Source organism: Triturus cristatus, chromosome 4_1 (genome assembly GCF_964204655.1).
Source record: "Triturus cristatus chromosome 4_1, aTriCri1.1, whole genome shotgun sequence".
Classification (NCBI taxonomy): Eukaryota; Metazoa; Chordata; class Amphibia; order Caudata; family Salamandridae; genus Triturus; species Triturus cristatus.
This window is the reverse complement of record NC_140585.1, coordinates 1,179,839,500-1,179,859,589: the sequence shown is the minus strand read 5'-3', so window position 1 is coordinate 1,179,859,589 and position 20,090 is coordinate 1,179,839,500. Positions and strand designations below refer to the sequence as shown.

Sequence of the window (20,090 nt, the reverse complement as noted above, 5' to 3'; positions counted from 1 at the left end):
TGCAGCATCTTTGTCTTCAAGCTCCACGGAACAGATAGAAGAAACCCGACGCACTTCGAGGCCTATGCACCCGCTTCCTGTGGGTGAGGTAAAGCTGGCACACCTGTGCCCAAGTGTAGTATTACATCTCTAGTGCCTGTGTTCCAAATCTTGAGTTCCTAGTCCATCCGGAAGATCCTTTTTGCAGTAACTTTGTACTTTTTACGCACCCATTGAAACCTATGGGAGCACGCGTGTGACTATTTGCTCTGCACACGCCACCCGTGGACCTCCTGGTCACTAACTGAAGTTAGCTCCTTGTAGGCCCAGCGATTCTAGAGGCCCTAGGCCTTTTCCCTTTTCTGGTCGTGGTACTTATACCACTATTTTAGTATATGGTTCGAGTGGCCACCAGGGCCTATCCATATAAAGTGCAACTTCTGTGTATTCTACTGTAATCTTGTTTGACGATTTGTGCTCCTGTGCTCATAAAGAGACTAGGGGTTACTTTGAGAAATAAATACATATATATTTTGAATATATATCTGTGTGGTGTCCTTTCATTGGTATAAAAGGGGGTTACATGTGGTAAAACAGCTGGCTTAACACGCTTCACGAGTTTAGCCTCAAAGACTGCTTAGCCTACGCTACCACTAGGGCAGCTAGTCCGAAAAGGTTGACTTACAACCACACCATAAGGGTTGCTTGGCATGGTACAAGGTGGTCACTTTAACTAGTGAACATCATATACCAGGCCAACTTCTCACAATTGTTAATGAAGAAAAGGACACAGTTCCACATTTATTTCCTCTGCGATATTAATAGAGTTTGTAGTGGAGCAGATGTCAAAGAAATAACTGATGGTGCTAAAAAGATCTTGCGAGGGCCTGGAGGTGTTGGAATGTTTATGTGAGAAGAACACATTCTTTGCCAAGATAATCTGTGATTGCCACTTTTTCTGCACAGCTTGCAGATAGACTGTCTCGTTGCAAGTAAAACAAGATATGATGTTCTTTTTTCTGTGCACAAAGACTGCTGAAGGACTTTAGTTTGGGGAAAGGCTGTTAAGAACCACTCCCTAGATTTCACTTTAGGGTTATTTTTGCAGGCATTGCAAGGGCATTTAATGGTGCTCAGGAGAGGATGTGCGTTTTTAGTGAGGTTTTTTTGGTTTTCTATATTATTCTGGTCAGTGTGGTTTGTGTGGAAGAAGCTCGGTCACAAAGGTCAGTCATATCAGGGGGTAAAGAGACACTTAAATTGAAGGTCTTTGGTCAGTTCGGGTAGTTTGGGACACTGTGGTTGCAAATGCGGTCTATGGCTTCTTATGCAGAATTGGAAGGAGATAGTTTGGTGGCAGAGGCTGGATATGCTAAGACAGGGGTTTAACATGCTTGCTCTGTGGTCAGTAGAGAAGCTGTGTTAAAAATGTAAGTATACTAGATCGCAACGCCGGAAGTTGCACCATAATTGACCTTTATTATTTAATCTGTAAATATTACCTCTGACGTGCTTGGTAGCATCATTAAGAATAAGATTTTATAATTATGCTGAAGACACCTAGTTGATGGTTAAACTACGTTTAGACAAAAGGGAACTAGAAAACAACGTGGCAACAGATCGGTAGAACGCGATAATCAGTTTAAACTAACTGCCAGGAAGACGGTGTGGCTGTCAAATCTGAGAGAATGGCTAGAACTTGTGGCAGTGGAAAAAATCTGGGGGCGTTGAGAAGATCAAGATGTGTGACTCAAGATGGAAGTGAAGGTGGTGTAAGCAGGATTGCTTTCATTTGACGACAATGGTCTCGCGTTTTCTATTTCTAAATTTTTCATCACAGAGTACAGGTAGTGATGGCTTTTGTCCTGTCCAAATAAGATTACTCAACAAACATTGGCCGCGCGGCAGTAAAAGTAACGCCGCGTGGCCGTAAAAGCGAAAGTCATCGCGATCACTCTGAAAGTGAAAGTGATCGCAATGACGGCCACAGCTTGCAGTGCATGTGCGCGAGTGGTGCCCGCGCAGCAGTAATCACGCCATATGGTGCCTCTGCTCAAGTGCGCGCCCGCGCACATGCACTGCAAGCTGTAGCCGGCGGTAGCATTTTTTGAAGCCCTCACTTAAAGTCTCGGCCAGATCAGCGCAAGCGCTGGGTCAGGCGAGACCTAAAAAAACAATCATTAATGTGGCACATGATTCCAGAAGTGCAGATGGGAAAATTACTGCATCAAAGAAGAGCCAGCTAGGAATCAGACACCGTGCAGACACGGCAACGGGAGTAACTGTAGACAGTCTCTAAAGATTTCGGGGGGGGGGCTAATTCTTCCAGCAATAGGCAGAGTGGAGATGCAGGGGCTCTAAGAAGGAGTGAAATAACAACAAAGCCCCATTAACAAGTAAATGGTCTTTGAAAGACCTGTGAAGTACTCGGGTGCAGCTGCAATAACACGGACGCTGAACCAGCCAGCCCACAGCAGCTCAAAATCTGTCTGTGTGTGTGCCCGGGAAGCTGTCTCAGCCTGTGCTGACACACACGATGGGGGGGGGGGCTGAAGCCCCTTGAGCCCCTTGAGCCCTATGGGCGCTGTGGCTGCTCTGTGGTATATTCCATGGAAATCAGAAAATATTAATCCTTTCCCAGTCGTTGCCAAAATGTTGACAAATGTATATCTAATAACCATAACTCCCCCACTGCACCCATTCCAGTATACATGTCCCACAAGCAAATCAACCTTGTGTTCCCTAATAAACAGCCAACATGCATTAGGATTATAGTGGTTGTTGTTGACCGCAGTTTATTAGGATTACATACATACTCATTTTGGCCATAATGCGTATGACCCCTAGTCGTGATTATCCTTTGTGAACTGTCATATCGTGGGCCATAAATCATATCCTCATCATGTCATACATTATGCATTGCTGTATATTGTATGCACCCCCAGTTCGTAAATGTCTTGTCTTGTCCCTTTTGGGACCATCGTTCAGTTGGTCTCCACGCCCTTTGCGTGTGGGGGGCATCTTCTCCCTCGGAGTTAGGCCCCAAATCGCAACCATGTCCGTCTCATTTGTGCCCTGCTGTCTGGTGGGGTCTGGGCTGCAGATGCCGTCTCCATTTGCTACCCCATCCTTGTTAGGCCAAGTCACCCTGCCGTGCGGCATCCCAAAGTGAATGGCCCTCCTCCTACACACCGCCCTGTCGTGTGTCTCCTTAGCCAACCATCGTACCATTACTTCTCCGTAAACACTCATAGTTTTGTCCAGCACTGCTACACTGCTGCTTTTGTAGGTGAGAGTGGGTGGGTCCAGAAAAACGTGAGTGTGCCGCTCCCCTGCTCCACGAAGATAGGAGCTACCTGGGTGAGCGGTGGCTTATATGCCCCCCCTAACACTTCCTGCCTTGCGGGTTTGTATCTCGCCAGGCCCCCCCATTGGACGGGGGCCTGGTGCAATTCTGGCGCCCATGGGGAGGGCGCGGGGGCTACCTGTTCTGCTTCTGGGTGCTTCAGGGCGTCCAGAACCAGGTTCTTGCAGGGCTCAGCGTCGGTTATTGCGCCGGCCACTGACCCCCCCATTTCAGGGGTGGGCGGCCTCTGCGACTAAAGTAGTTATTCCAGTACTCTTTATTTAAGCGTTATAGATCGAATGCAGTAGCCCTTCCACAAGGAACCCCCCCCCGCCATCCCCCTCGCTCTGCTGTTCTGAAGTAACTGCCTAAGGGACAACTGTCCACCCAGGCTGGAACATAGAACACGAGAGTCCGCTTGGAAGATGCACTTCCAGTTTACACGACACTCAGAGAACATAGAAAATGCAATACAGACTATAGAAAATAACCTCATAATGAGGATATCACAGGGGCTACAGGTGCCTGCATTACAACACTGGTCAGGACAGCCCCGTTTCTACTTTCGGTCCTGACTGTGCGGGAGGAGCAGCTGGGAATCGGCTCCCTCTTCCTGTGAGCCTATTACTTAAGGCTCCCTTCAAAACAGTGGCGGCTCCCCCTTTGGGCGTGGGGGCGTCGCCCCACTGCTTTCACGCGGTGCGAGAAGGCAGACACATAAACGGTAAAAACTACCATTTATGTTTCTGCCCTCTCGCATTGCGTGAAAGCAGAAGTGCCTCTGTGCCGGGTTGGGGGCGGGCGGGTGGGCGGTCCTGCTCGAGGGCAGGGGGGGAGTGGCTTACCCACTGTTGTGGGTACTGATCGTTTGGCCGGCTCCAGGGCCGACCAAACGATCAGTACCCACAACAGTGGGTAAGCCACTCTCCCCCTGCGCTCGAGCAGGACCGCCCACTCTCCCTTGTTCTCTAGCCAGACAAAATGTCCCGGCTGGGGCGCTTTCCTGCAGCGCCTACAATCACGACGATTGGATTGTGGTAGGGGAAGGAAGCTGGCTGCTTCCGCTTCCTGCAGACAGGAACACGTGTCGCGGACCCAGCTAGGCTGCCGCTGCACCAGTACAGCGTGACCGGCCAGCAGCGGAGGCGGTACCAGGCACTCAGGTAAGTTTTACTGTCTTTAATTATTTTATTTACCACCCGCGACCACCCCCCAGCATCCACTGAGCCTGTCACCTCGAGAACGGGCTGGCTGGGTCAGTAGAACCTCAAAATTGTCTCATGTATGTTACTGCTCCTATTGAAACACAGTGCTTCTGCAAAAACAGATCTTTTTTCTAGAGTCTTGGTATCTTGAGATATATGCATAGAAATCGAATCTATTCCACCTCTTAATGTATAAAGTGTAGGCCGGAGCTATTTAGTTTTAAATCCATTTAGTTTTCTACGTTGCCTGTAGTTACTTTCCTAAAATGAAATGTAGCTCTTTAAAAATAAACGTGCAAAAATAATTGTCCTCTGGGGTAGAATTAGAAACCGAAGGAAATATTGTCCAGCAGAGGGTGCGACTTGGAAGTGTTCTGCAACTTCCCCAATAGTGTGTTCCTGGGTAAATCACTTTGCTATCTTTCTAAACGGATATATCTGTGAGCTGCTATGAGTGATTCAGTTCAAAGTTTGCGCTTTAGAGAAAATATCATCTCATAGATGGTTATTTACTGTGCTTATTTTATTGCAGATTTTATATAGCGCGAACTCGACCCGAAGGTATTGGAGCGCTTTACATGAGCACCGGTGAATGTGCTTAGAAACGATAGTGTGCTATGAAGCACTATATAAAACAGGGTTTCTATTATTATCACAATAAATGGTGAGCGCCAATATGGAAAGCTGAAATTGCCTCAGGCAATCGGTTTACGGAGCTGTATTTACCTACTTGCTAAATCCAGTGACAGTGTTAAGCGGGTACTAAGTCAAGGCTGTCAAGGTTCGTAGATTACAGGGAGCTGGTTTTTCACGCTCCCTACTGCTTATAGCTGCCGCCCGGGAACAGGGCACACTAGAAGGACTCTTATTGGTAATTGAAGTGCTCTCGTGATTGGATTTATCCCGCATGTATGCTTTCGTGGGCTAGTATTAGCACAGGAGGCAGGTCGCTTTGAAAAGCTGTAAACTGCATGCATACATAGCTGCCAAGTTTCCAGTTTGCTCATGTGTGACATTTCCAGTGATTGGGTTTGCTTATGTGTGAGACTTTGAGTGACCCTTTATTGTGAATTGAATAAAGCAGTTATTACCAGGAAATAAGATAAATATTGGGAAACTCTGGCTTTGCATATTAAAATGGTTTAGAATTTGCAGTAAAACAGACCAGAACGCTGAGGGATCTTCTGAGGAAAACAAGAACAGCCTGAAGATTCTTTATTGAAAAGCGGTTGCTGGAAGAAACTCGTTTTAGTGCTGACAGGCCATTTAGTAAAAGCGCGGGCACTCTTCTGGTAAAATACGCAAAGATTGTCCTCTATAACGCATACAAATTGGCAATTTCTTATATGATAAATATTTCAATCGTATTGCTTTATTAACCTTCCTGCTTCCTCAAGTTTGCTTGGAAATGCACCATTTGTCCACTCTTTTGTTCAAAATTTTCTTGGGGGAGAACCCCCCGAACCCCTCTTAAGTTGTTCGTGCTTGCTCGCTTGCCATACTGCAGTACGCAAAAAATGTACGCCCCACTGCTTTCAAATGTCACCAGCCACCACTGCTTCAAAAGGAAGGATTTAGGGCACAATCTTTTCAGGAAGTGCTACCAGAGTTTGTGATTCCTTACTTCTGGAGTAACTTCCACTTCCCAAATGTCAGTCTTAAAATCGGAATTGATAGCTTCTTATTCGAGAGACATTTCCGTTAAATTGCTCGGCTCTTCACAACACTGTCTGTGGGACTTGGCCTTCCATCTAGACCTGCCCAGGGGAGCACGCCTCTCTCTCTCTCACCACTGCATGACACTCTCCTAACCTGTCCTCATCCTGCGCTGTGTATTTAAGGTTGGTTTAACATTTGATGCTTTTGTAATCTAATTCTACTGTGAAGCGCTCCAACATTTTAGCGATGAATAAAATAAAAATACTTTCCCACACCCTGTCTCTGAAGCTTTCACCACTGATGGCACAAGGCTGGAGGAGGGTCTAAAAATGGCGGGCTGACTTCTGGCAGCACCCTCTCCGTTCAGCCCGCAGACTTCCAGCCAAGTCGGGGCCGTGCAGGAGCAGCTGCTATCCCCTTGTGTTGACACCTTTTGTAGAGAAAATACTGCCTTGTCTTCGACGCTTGGCTTAAGTCTTTCTAGGGGTCAACAAACTTTAATCATTTGGTGCCATCTACTGGTCTTATATTATATTGCTTCGCCAGTAATAGAGCAGGCTTGCTTTAACATTTCTAAATATATGTTGGAGCACCAGTTGAAGGCCCTAAAAGCAAAAGACCTGGGGAAAACATTACCTCACTGCTGACAGGCCAGCTTTTTTCATCTTCTCGGATTCACGAACTCCAGTTGCTGACACCAGAGGCGGGTGCCAGTGCTCTTCCAGCATACTAGCCCTATAATGCTCTATCTTGCTACCTGCTAATGTTTATACCTTCACCCCAAAGCATCTTGGTGCCATTCAATAGTAGCACTTTACAAAAATCCAAAATGTAAAAAAAATCCTGGTCTTGATGATCAGCTCTGTCATGAATGGAAACACGTTTAAATAAACGAAATGTAAAATAATAATTTTTGTATGAATTTTAATGCATAATTATGGATTTACTGCATTCTCTTCAAAATTTGGTACATAATTTGCAAAAGTGAAATATTTCGCCAAAAATGCTGTTTCTGCCTCAAATGGATAAAAATAGCACTAACAGAAAATGTGACATCTAGGGGTCTATTAGGATGGCGGTCGGAAAACCACCCGACCGCCATGATAGCAGGAAAAGACCGCGGCATAACCGCCGGTCCAATTAGGATGCTTCGCAGTCGAAATCCGACCGCGGCGGTCGGATTCTGGCAATTAACATTGCGGCGGTTGCTGCTGCCAGCAGCACCGCCACGGTGTGAAATGGAGCATGTCATGCATGTCACTGCACTGCGTGGCAGGCACTGCACAGTGCCTGCCACCTGGTACAGGGACATGTAGGTGGGTACCATGGGTAACCCCCACAGTGCACCCACACACCCTCCCAACACATTGGAGATCCGCAATGGGCCCCCCGAGACATTCTCCGCATGCCTTTCCGTGGCGGTTCCACCGCTGCGGAAAGGCTGGCAACTGCTGGCATCATAATCATGCCGGCGGAGCTTGGCCCTGCACCGGCATCATTGCAGTGGTCCAGTTCCGCTCACTAGGCATGCGTGCGGACTGGTACCGGCGGAAAGGTGACAGGCGTAGATTCTCACCGCCGTGGTCGCCACAGCCATGCTAATGGGACTGGCGGCTTTCAGGGTTGCGATCGCGGGCGGTTGTCTGCCGGCGGTTGCCACCACCGGCCCAGCGGCGGCCATTCGTCCGCCATCCTAATAGACCCACTAATTAGCATTATTGCCACATAATTGAGATAGCCTTGCCACATAATTTGGTCCTCTGTTCTGTATAATCCTAAAAGCCCTGATAATGTTTATCCCTGCAGAGTGGTTTGGGGCTGCCATTATGAAATCCTTATTCCACAGTCAACCACAAAATATTACCCTTATTTCACTATATACATATAATGTATGCAAAGGGCTTAAAATAATGCTTCAATACCAATGATGTATTGACTTCCAGTGTAAAAGTCAGTGAAAAAAAACTTTTGGGGCTTATCTACAATCCCCTTGCACCACAGGTGCATCACTTTTTGTGACGAACCGGCGGCGGATTTTACTGCCCCTTATTTACAAGGACAGGAAAAGACCCCCTGCATGGCTTTTCTTATCCTTGTAATTATGGCCCCTTTACATGCAGCACTTTGCGTTGAAGGGGCGTTCCATGGGTGTTGCTGTGGGTGTTTCCAAGCAAAACCCATGGAACAAGACACATCTCCAGATTTACGAGAAATTGTAAACTTGGAAATGCGTCTGATTGCTACGCCTCCCCAGGGGAGGTGTAGGGAGGTGCAACTAGGAGAAATGTATTCATTTTGCCTCATTTATTTCCTCGTTCTATGCGTGCTGCATTCTGCAGCAGACACAGAATGAGGAAATAACCTCTGGTGATTGTTTATGTACAGGAAGGTGTCCCTTCCTGCACATAAACAATCATTAAAAAAATTACCTTTTGCAAGTTCTATGTGTGCTAATGCAGCACACATAGAAGATGAAAAACGCTATTTCAGATTGTTCTGTGCAGGAAGGGAACTCTTCCTGCACATAAACAATCATCCCCTTGATGCAGGCATCCTTGCACCATGGTGCAAGGGTGCCTGCGTCGGCGCAAGACAGCCCATTGTGCGCTAGCGCCTGGTAGAGCACAGGAATGCGACATGTTATTGTAAATATGTCGCATTCCTGTGCTTTGAAAGTGCTAAGGATTGGCACAGCCAGAGGGCTTGTGGTGCCGCGCTGCGGCACTTTCTTGGAAACTAGGCCCTATCATTCTTTGAGGTGATTTGGTATGTTAGCTGTTGCATTGTGGAAACATTCTTTTCCAGTTGGCTTCCCCCATTCCGACTTTTGCATATTTATTTCTCCAGGTGATGGTTTGATTCTCAGTAAAGGTGAGAAATGGGGACGTCATCGTCGCCTGCTGACTCCGGCCTTTCACTTCGACATCTTGAAGCACTACGTGGAGATCTTCAACCAGAGCGCAGACATCATGCACGTGAGTACACACCTGCCTGACAGACATGATGCACATGAGGACACATTGCCATTAAGTCATCTGCAAATCTTCCATCCGCGTGAAGACATTGTGCGTGCTAACACCTCGCAACGTTCAATCAGAACACAAACCTCGTGCGCATGAATACACTGCTGACAATCTGCTATTATTTTGCACATCAGTACACACCTGATACCAGGATCACAGCCATGTTCACAGCCACATCTACCATTGGGTACACCGATTTCCTTAATCCCCAAAACCCTCACCACCCTAAACTCTAAAATCCACACATCCCCAACCCCTAAAATCCCTCACCACCCTTAGTTCCACTGATTCCCTTAAACCTAAAACATCCTCACCAACCTAATCTCCACCTATCACTGATTTCCAAAGTCTTTAACCACCTCTAAACTCCCCCTATTCCTGACCTCTAAAAAACCCTCACTACCTATAAACTACAACCACTTCTGATCCATAAACCCCTCACCACTCTTAAATTTTACTCATCCCTGACCCCTAAAACTCCTCACCACCCCTACACTACACCCATCTCAGAACCCTAAAAATCCCTAACTATCCTTCTACTCGACACATTCCTGATACATAAAAAACCTGTCACCACCCCTCCACTCCATCCATCCATGAACTATAAAAACTCAACATCAGCTTTGAAAGCTACCCATCCCTGAGCCATAAAACAATTCACTACCCCTTAACTCCACCACCCTAAATTGCATCCATCACTGATCCCTATAACCCCTAATCACCAGTTAACCACGCTAATCCATAAACGTTAAACAAGCCTCACCACCATAACACCAACACACCTTTTGACCCCTAAAACCTCCCCCTCAAAACTCCACCCATCCCTAAACCTAAAACAGCTTCACAACCTATAAACATCACCCATCATTGGCCTCTACAATCCTTCACCACTTCTAAACTCCACCCATCCCTGACCAGATAGATAGATAGATAGATAGATAGATAGATAGATAGATAGATAGATAGATAGATAGATAGATAGATAGATAGATAGATAGATAGATAGATATAGAATGGAAAAAACAAAGTTAAAGTGACTTAATTATACACATATTTACAGAAACAGACAAAGGTTGAAGTGACACTATAGGTAGGTGTTGGATGGATAGATTTTGAAATAACACAAAACATAATGTTTAGAAACAAAAACAAAACACTGAACCTCACTAGTTATAGTTTACTGAACTACCTATAAATTGTGCTCCACCATGCACTGCTCATCAACTTACATATGACATCACTTATGATGCACCAAATGACCTCATTTTTAACATCACTGATTACATCACCAATTACATCATTGATGACATTACTGATAACACCTCAGTCATATACAGTATAGGCTTACTATGTGAACACTTGTGGGTGCAGAGCATGGCAATAGCATAAGACCTGACGCAAGTGTGGTTTTGCATGTTGAAGGGTATATACCAGAAGCGGCTCGTGGAGGGAGTGCTGCAGGGCGGTGGGGCGGGGTGCGGGAGGTGTAGGGTGGGGGATAGTAAACTACGGCATACTGCCGGACAGAGTTAAGTAACTAAATAAAAAAATAAAACAAATTACATTGCGCGCACTGCATTGCAAATGGCGATGCAGCGGGTGCAATATAATTTGTTTTATTCATTTATTTAGTTCCTTAACTCTGTTCGGCCGTATGCTGTAGTTTACTACCCCCACCCTGCGCCTCCCCTGCCCCGCCCTGCCCCACCTCCCCGCAGCACTCCCTCCAGGAGCCGCTACTGGTATATATGGTACCATTCATAAATCACTAACGTTTGGGGCGAAGGTATTTACTCCATGTTTAACAAAGTAAAGACGGAGCTCACCTGATGAGGGTTGCAGAGGTATGTTTCAAGGTAGGCTGTGGCTTATGTCCAAAGCCTGTTCCAAAAATGTGTGATAAAAGCCAAAGCATCTGATGACAAAATATTATCCACCTGTGGCTAACTGGGCATGTGCCCATTTTAACTAGTTTTAAAACAGTACTATAGCCAAATTCTAATCCTATTCAGTGTCTTTGGATAAACCTGAAGTTCCCCCTAGAGATATCAGACAGATTGAGTCGCATCACCCCACATCTTCTTATCGAGTGCATTGTTCTATATTTCAGTCAATATATGTATTCGAGGCCATCCATCACCTTGTGCCCCCATGCAATCTACCCATGTACTTCAGTTTCCTCTTTTAATCATACATGTATAATTTCATTAGCTCCTTTGAACCCTCACCCATTTCATACGAGCAGGGTCCATTCCCTTTCTCCAAAAGGCCCCCTGATCTGAGACCTCCTGAAGCATGTTCAAAGCCCAAGTTATGTTACATTAAGGCCACTGTAGACACTGCCTTAGGGTGCCTCCACAAGATCCCTAAAGATAGTTTCCGAATGTAACAAATGCACTACAAAATGGCCTTGTTGGTAGGGGAATGTGCATGTCAATATTATTTTTTCTGGGGCTCCCAAATCCTTGCACTGGAGATGAACTCCCAACATGCTTAAACACCAGTGCCCTCATCCACAAATTCCCTCCTATTTACTGCTTCTTTCCCATTATACATGTAGTAATTGTCTTCCATCCCCAGGACAAGTGGCGCAGACTCATGGCTGCCGGACCTGTCTCCCTTGACATGTTTGAACACATCAGCCTGATGACCCTGGACAGCCTCCTCAAGTGCACCTTCAGCCACACCAGCAACTGTCAAGAGTGAGTACGGGACAGAGGGAAGTCGCTTTAAGAGAGAGTAAGGGCCTAGGGAACCCACCTTAAATGTAGTATGGGCCTATAGGAAGTGTCTAAAAGAGGGAGAACCCACTTAGGAAACCTCACCTGAAAAGTGAGGACAGGCCCAGGGAACTCCCTTTAAGAAAGAGCATGGGCCTAGGGAACTGCACCTCAAGAGGGAGTACGGGCCTCTGGGAACTCACTTTTAGGGACACAGTACTCCTCACACATCACAGCCCAGATTAACTAAACGTTTACGCGATGCAGCAAGGCAAGCCAAGTTGCTGTGCTGCATTGCATGAAGGGAAGAGAGGTGTACTGCACAATATTTACAAAGATATGACGCTGTTCGGCTCTCTCCCTGTGCTGGTGCACGTATGGCTGCCAAGTGCCAATGAAGGCAAAGGCACCCTGTTGCTATGGTGCAAGGGTGCCTACGTTGAGGGCCTGACTGTTTTTGTGCAGTATAGTACACCTTCAGGCACAAAAACAATCCTTTGTGGCTTATTCCTCTTTGTATGTGTGCTGTAGAATGCAGCACACATGCACAGAGGAAGTAACAAGAAGAAATGAAGCTATTTCTTCTCATTACGCCATGGTTGGATAGGCACACCATTTTGGTACAAAATCAGTTTTTTTTACTTTAGTAAATCTGGCTTTGCATCAAAATATATGGATGGAAGCCTTGGAACACCCATGTTCCACCCATATAATGCCTCCACTGCATTGTGTTACTTTGCTGGTAAAAAGTGTTGCAATCCCACTTAAGCACTTGTTTTACCTTGCATCGACTTGCATGATGCAAGGACAATGAAAGTGCTTAGTACCTTTGGGCTATGTGTGCCTACAGCCCATGGGTAACTAGCCTCAGAAGGGAGTATGGGGCAAGCGAGCGCCTGCCTCAAAATGAAGATCAGACCTAGGGTTCCTCAGAGTGAATGTGGGCTTAGGATGCTCCACCACAAAAGATGAGCCCCCCCACCCCACCCCAGTGTAGATCCAGGGAGCCCACTCCTCCTCATCCTCCAGAGAGAGTATAGACTTACTGCACAACACACCTCAAGAGGGAGTACAGGCCAAAGGAACACCCACCTTAAGAGTGAATACAGACTGAGTCCCTCCATCAAGTGTGAGTATTGACCTCTTGCTCCACCATCCTCAGGACTGAGCAGTCACACTGTAATATCACTCGGGGTGTCTGGGTTAAAACTATGGGTGTGTGACATTTGCAGAATTTATTTTTATATAATTACACCAAATATCAGGAAAATTATGCAAATCTGGGTATCTTTTATTGAAAAATGTGTCCTTGCATCCTTTGGATGTGACGATGCATTTTGCACAAAAAAATGTAAACACGAGTGTTGCAAACATCTACTCACATTCTTTTCGGTTGTGTTGATCCAGTGTTGCTGAGACTGGATTTTTACACAAATGGACTTGAAATAATATAATGTGTTTAATGGCACAAATTTGCGAACACCACCAAACACGCACAACGCGAAATGTTGGAAATTACATGAGAGCTCACAGACGAAATGAAAACTTTGCCCTGGTCTAGTTAAAAACGTGATTAAAGTGTTCAGACGACTGTTATGGGATTCAAACCACGCAAAATAGACTGTGTGCAAGCCCCTTCTACCACACACACTAACATGCTTAGACCACATCATCTGTACTACCCTCAGTAGAGAGAGGTGCCACATGACACCATTTGTGTGGCCACAGTGAGATTTTCAACAATAAATTGGACAAGTTTTCACAAGTGCATCAGTAATAGCACATATTTAAAAAGTGCTGTCTGAGGAACTGAGTTTCTTTTTCTTATTTGACACATGATTGCTTTTTCCAGGAACTTTTGATTTGCCCTGGGGGAAAGAGCAATTAGAAGTAACTTACATTGTTGAAACCGCAGCAAAATAGACCAGAGTGGAGCATGCCCCCTTTACTCTGCACCATTTAGTTCACCCAGTGCCCGGAAGAATATGTCTTAACCTTTTTGTTACTCTGTGTGTGGCCCAAAATCCATTCTTGTCTTTGGCACAAAGTACATTCCAATGTGCAGTGCTGAATAACTTCTGTGTGTGGCACAAGGTTCATTCATAAGTGTGATGAACAATACCCACTTCATTTGTATGTATGTATGTTTTGTATATTTTGGTACTTTCTTAAGTGTGAACCTGGTTGGATGGCAATGGAGGGGTACACCCCAGTAGGCAAAGATGGGAGCAGTGGGCAGAGAGAGTAAGTACAAAGGTAGAGAAGACAGTCCCTCAGAAGTAGTGTTCCTTGAAGAGGTGAGTTTTCAGGTCTTACTGAAATATAGAAGGGCTGATGCTGTTCTGAAGTCTAAGGTTATGCTGTTCCAGATCATTAAGGGTAAGCTGAGAAGGCGTTTTCTTTTTTTTCTCCTTCTGGCAATGTGTAGTCTCTAATATGGCAATGTTGGCACTCTGTGTCTGGCACTGACCTCCAGAGATTGTTAGTTTGTTAGCTAGGTAGACGAGGGTCTAGTTGTTAAGGGCCTTGTAGGTTTGCAGCTGATCTTGAAGATGATCCGGGCTGAAGGGAGAGCCAGTTTAGACCCTTTAGCTCATGGGTGATATGGTCAGATTTCCTCAGCACCTTGATGGGCTGTGAAGCTATGTGAAGCGTGCCTTTCAGGGTAGAGAGGGTGGCCTCTGGATTGCTATTGAACAGGGCATGGCCTCCATGAAGGTGAGATGAAACTAGGGTTTATTCGTTGTTCGGAAGTCGTCTACTGGGAGAAAAGGTTTACATTTTTTCATTTGAGAGTGTTGGAATCAGGTTTCTTTGGTCTTCTCGGCATTGTGATCTGTGAGTGAGAGCCCCCGCTACACGAGTGTGGGGCAATGAGGTGCTTGCCTACATGGGAAGCAAGCTACGTCATGTAGGGTGTGCAGTTGGAAGGGTTCTGTCTTTGGTTTTTGATCCGTATTGGAAGTGTAAGTCTAGACTAAGGCATTCCTGAGTACTTCATGAGGAGACTGTAGACTGCTCATAATTCAGCAACCCTCCTGTTTTTTACCATTCCAGCATGTACATTGATGACTTCCCAACTTAAGGCCTTGCACTGGCTTCCTAGGCGCAAACAGAATTTAAAAATTACTGTGCCACACATACACAAGGTGCTGCATGGTACTGGGCCACACTACCTGAGCAGAAGGATTCTTTGAACAACCGTACCAGAGTGCTTTGTTCCTATACCACTCATCTAGCTACAGCTCCACGAATCCCCGCACGAGAATTGTTGGACAGTCCTCTTCTTTTCTGGCACCACATAATTGGAACCTTCTTCCCTGTAATCTACGACTGACTGAAAACGTTCTCACTTTCAAAGAGAAACTGGAGTCTTGGTTAGTTTGAGAACTTGGTTCAGTCTCTATATTCAAGTTCAAAGCTCCTCTGTAGTGCTTGGGTACCAGTTAGGGATGAATATGTGCCCATAATCAATATAACATGGCATAACGTAGCTAGATAAAAGGGGTGGGGCAGTCTGCTGGGAAGGCCTGTTACTATCATCCCATGTCTGGATGTCATTGTGAGATGTAAAGACGCAGTCAGGGGGTGCGATTTTCGTAAAGTTAGAACACAAGTCTAACTTAGACCAAAAGTCTAACTTTACTACTTTTCAGTTAGTCACAAAGGAAACGTTAGACCAAAAATCTAAATTATGCAAAAAACCTAACTTCACTCATGGTATCTTACCATTGTGACTACTGAAACGTGGTCAAGTTAGACTTTTGTTCTATGTTAGAATTTTGGTCCAACTTTACCTTTGTGAATCGGGTCCAGAGTGTGTCGCTAGTCGAGACTTGCAGTGGTGGACTAGATTGGAGTCCGCCGATTGGCCAGCAGTATGTGACAGATCCATTACAGCGCCGGGACGCCCCTTTGCTGGGGCAGCTGTGCGCTCTATAAATCCGGATAACATAACATTTCTTCAGTTATTCCGTGCCTGGCCAGTTGGCTGGCTTATGAGCAGCTTTAGTAATGGGTGATGGGCAAGAACCATAGCCAGTGTCTTATGTGGGAGGATTAAGCTACAGTTGGCTGCTGACTGCTGAGATTATGCTATTATTATTAGTGTGCGCCAGAAGGGTTTTATATGTATTGACAGTACCTTATAATACTCTGGCTAACCATAGGTCAGCCCGTCTAAGCTTCTCTGGATGTAGACGCAGTGTGCTGGTTGGGTTGTCCCATATCTGTGGGCTGTAAACTGGAGATTTTATTTGAAGGTTCAATTATCTTTCAGCGTCATGTCCAAGGGTGTGGGATGATGTGCTTACCTTGGGAATAGGCATGTCTTTAGCTTTCTCCAGAAGAGGTACGTCCCTGTAAGTGATGTTGGAATAATGAGCCGATGTTTAGTGACTGGGAGTGATTGGGAGCTGGACGTAGCCCAAGAATTATCACAACTGTGGTTGTCTTTTGTGTTGCAGGAAACCAAGTGACTACATTGCAGCTATCTACGAGCTCAGCTCCCTGGTGATGAAGCGGGAGCACTGGTTGCCCCACCATATTGACTTCCTCTACCACCTTTCCAGCAATGGCAGGCGGTTCAAGCGCGCCTGCGAGATTGTTCACCAGTTCAATAAGAGTGTGATGCAGGAGCGCCAAAAGGCACTCCGTGAACAGGGGGCAGAAGCCTGGCTGAGAAGCAACCAGGGCAAACCAAAGGACTTCGTTGAAATCCTGCTACTATCCAAGGTTGGTAACATTCAGCTCGCTGTGTATGGAGCATTGTCGCGGAGGTTACAGTCTGCTGTGGCCCATTAAATGCAAATGAAAGGGAGAGCTGCCAAGGCTCCTCATCCATCACTTCAGGAAGATGAAAGGCTGAGTAAGCTCATTAAGAATCAGTCCTTGTTATCTGCAGTCACCCATTGCTTTCTCAGATATGTGCTCAACCCATTAAGCTATCTTGCTAGCAGTAGCGGTTCCTCCGTGGGAGCAGAGGAGCTCCGCCCCCCACACACTGCTGCACAGAAAGCTGGAAAAATAAAATGGTAATAAAAGGATTTTATTACAATTTTATTTTTACGGTTTTCTGCCAAACAGAGAGGGCGGGGTCAGTGCATCATTGCTGCTGATTGGTTTGTTCAGTATGAATTGCACATGTTGGTTTGGCCGGCTACCTTGCTACGGCCAAATCAACATGCGCAATTCAAAATCTCCAACCTGGCTGTCTTAGACAGCTAGGTTGGAGAGCAAGCACAGGCCTTCAGCGCTCTTCAGAGCACCAAGGCAGCCTGCTCCAGCAAATCCAGATGCTTCACTCATGCAGCATGAGAGCAGTGTCTGGATTGGATAAGGACCTGTGAACATGTGGGACCTCGCGCTGGAGGAGTCTGGAGCCAGGGATTGTAGAACACCGAGGACATGCTGCAGGCTAAGGTAAGTGAAACTTTTTTTTCATTTTTAAATGTTTATATTTATTTGTGGTTTTTTTAATTGTAATTATGTTGAACCACCATTTTTGTGGGTCACCAACCACCTATTGTCCATGTCCATAACGAAACTGGACAAAGTGGCTGTGGGAGCTATAAGCTTGATGTACAGAACATAATAATATTATAACATGAATTGATAGACAGGGCAAGCGTTCATCCATGATGAATGAGCACCATCCACTTTCAGTGACCATGTCGATGCACTATGACAAACTTGTCAGCGCTCTCCTGCATCATTTTCACCCTAAGTTTCTCTCTGGTGTCGTTCACAGGACGCAGATGGCACGCGACTCTCAGACGAGGAGATAGGGGATGAGGTGGACACCTTCATGTTTGCAGGTGAGAGACAGAGGGGTAGCCTGATACTGAGAAGCCACATATTCAGACAATGGCACAGGTGATCTTGGGTAGAGGAGGGAAGTACAGTCGCGGGTGGTGGGGTGGGGCGGGGCAAGTGGGTGTAAAAAAGGATCGTGCATATTTATTTTTTTATTTAAAAATCAAATAAACTTACCTGCACCTTTACTGCTGCTCTTCTCCAGACAGATGCTAAAAAGAACAATTGATGTACAGAATGCAGAACAATGTCATACATTCACCCCAGTACAGAGATCTGGGTCTAAATCCAGCTTTCTTTTGCTCCCCATACCATTCCAGTTTGAACCCAGCCCTATGCAAATCAGTCTTGATCCTGCACCCAATGGGAGCAGTCCAGCCCGAACTGCCAGGCCAGGCCCTCCCTGGACTGGAAACAAGCATCCTAGGACCGGTTTCTGGGTTTCACCCCTCATCAGCCAGGATAGCTTGACTCCAGTGGCATGGACGGACGTAAGCACAGCCAGGCCCCACTAACCAATCACAATGCTGCATGTAGGCACCCAGGGTCTCCTGACCAATCAATAAGCTGCAATACAGCTTTGTGATTGGTAGTGAGCGTCCTGGTTGGACGCTCAAACAGGGAATGGGAGCCTGGGCTTTTTCTCCACACAGGCTGTAATGCAGCCTGCAAAGAGAAAGGGGAAAGTGTGCATGACTGGTTTGGGCAGCCCGAGAGGGCCGACCAAACAGCCATTGCGCACTTAGGAGTGGGCATACCACCCCTCTCCTGCCCTGCTATGAGAGTAGAGCAGCGCGCCCGCAAAGCAGCAGAACACGTCACGAAGCATAAAATGATAATAACTTGAAGTTATTATAATTTTATGCTTCTTTGCACTGCTTAAAAGCAGTGGGGCGGCGACGCTCCTCTGCCATAGCGGAGGAGCCGCCACTGGGGAAGTAGACTACAGCACTAACATTTTGTGGGGCCTGGTATCTGAGGGGTTCTCTAGGGAGCACATAGTGTTCAAATAGACACCAGTAGCAGGTACAGGTGAAATGTGCCTATCAGAGGTGGTGCCCACCTCATGGGCAAATCACTCTGTGCCCCCTAGTTCTGAATAGGGCTCGTAGTGTTTCCTGTGACAAAGGGCACCTGGCTTTGATGCTAATACAGGGATCTGTGAGAAAATGTCTCACCTTTTACATGTAAAGGCCTCAGGTCAGCAGAGGCATTTTGGTGACAGGCTATTGGGGACTCACCTGCAAGGAACTCAACTCTGCAGAATCCATAAGCGGTGCAGAGCGCTTTCACTGTATACTTGGGTGAACGGAGCCCCTGCCTATCGGTGGAATGGGGTTAGAATGTGAGTAAAAAGGGATGCACAGATGCAGGTGGGGGTTGTAGGGTGGGCCAATGGTGGGTTTGTCCCTATACTGCAGTCATGTTTTTCATGTTCAGAGCCTTCTGTCCTCTGGGGTGCTTGGGCCATGGAAACACTAGGACATCTTTTAGTAAACTGTATGGCACCGATGCCATTCTGTGGACATCATGGATTAAACTAGGCGTGAGCTAAACCTGACGAGGGCTCATGGTGACTCTATCTACATGCGATACAAAGATGGCGAGCAGTATTTCTATATCAGGCACAGGGTTCAGGTGGCGTATGTGTGTTCAAAAACACAAATTATCCCCCTGAAGGACGAGGAGTTGAGCTTAGTTATTTGTTTTGAGGATTTGGTCTCACAAATATCCAATCACACAAATAAATCAATTCATGCAAGGGTCATAATTATTGAATCAACAATGCATTTGCACATGAGTGATGTTAAAGTTACTTCTTATTCATAATAAAAAAACAGTGTTCAATCAACAGTAGTACACACATATATAGGGTCAAGGAAACAGCACTAGCCCTCTGCCAAACAACCATTACCAAGACTCCAGGAATTGAAGAGTGTGATCTGTGACTGACAGGGCGACCAACCAACTGCTTTTCAGTAAAGAAAAGTTAGGAGAAAGAAGTACGCCTAGCATCATTCATGTGTACATGCATAATTCGTGTAATTATTATGAACCTTGCTTGAAATTATTCATTTGTGGAATTGGATATTTTTAGACCAAATTCTCAAAATAATTACCTAGGTGAAAATCCTCCTCCTTCACGGTGCAATTTGTGTTTATATATTTGTACCCAGTCTCGAGGGGGATTATTGGGTTGCTCTATTTTTGTTGTACTGTGTGTGGGGTTAAGGCACAGGGCCTATGATATGTATGGGACAAGACTCATGAGCTGTATGTGTGTATGAGATGCACCTCATATGTTGTGTGTGTGGGGGGGGGGGTGTGTGAGAGAGACACAGGG

The 20,090-nt window shown here is 46.1% G+C and overlaps 1 protein-coding gene across 1 annotated transcript in view; it reads left to right on the top strand.

Moving 5' to 3' along the window:
- LOC146856307 (ultra-long-chain fatty acid omega-hydroxylase-like) overlaps nucleotides 1-20,090 on the top strand; it is a 149,030-nt gene that overhangs the window by 106,358 nt on the left and 22,582 nt on the right. The window contains exons 9-12 of the mRNA XM_085651234.1: nucleotides 9,037-9,164; nucleotides 11,793-11,914; nucleotides 16,399-16,666; nucleotides 17,682-17,748. Of these exons, the coding sequence (XP_085507360.1) occupies nucleotides 9,037-9,164; nucleotides 11,793-11,914; nucleotides 16,399-16,666; nucleotides 17,682-17,748 (585 nt within the window). The remainder of the gene's footprint in view (nucleotides 1-9,036; nucleotides 9,165-11,792; nucleotides 11,915-16,398; nucleotides 16,667-17,681; nucleotides 17,749-20,090) is intronic.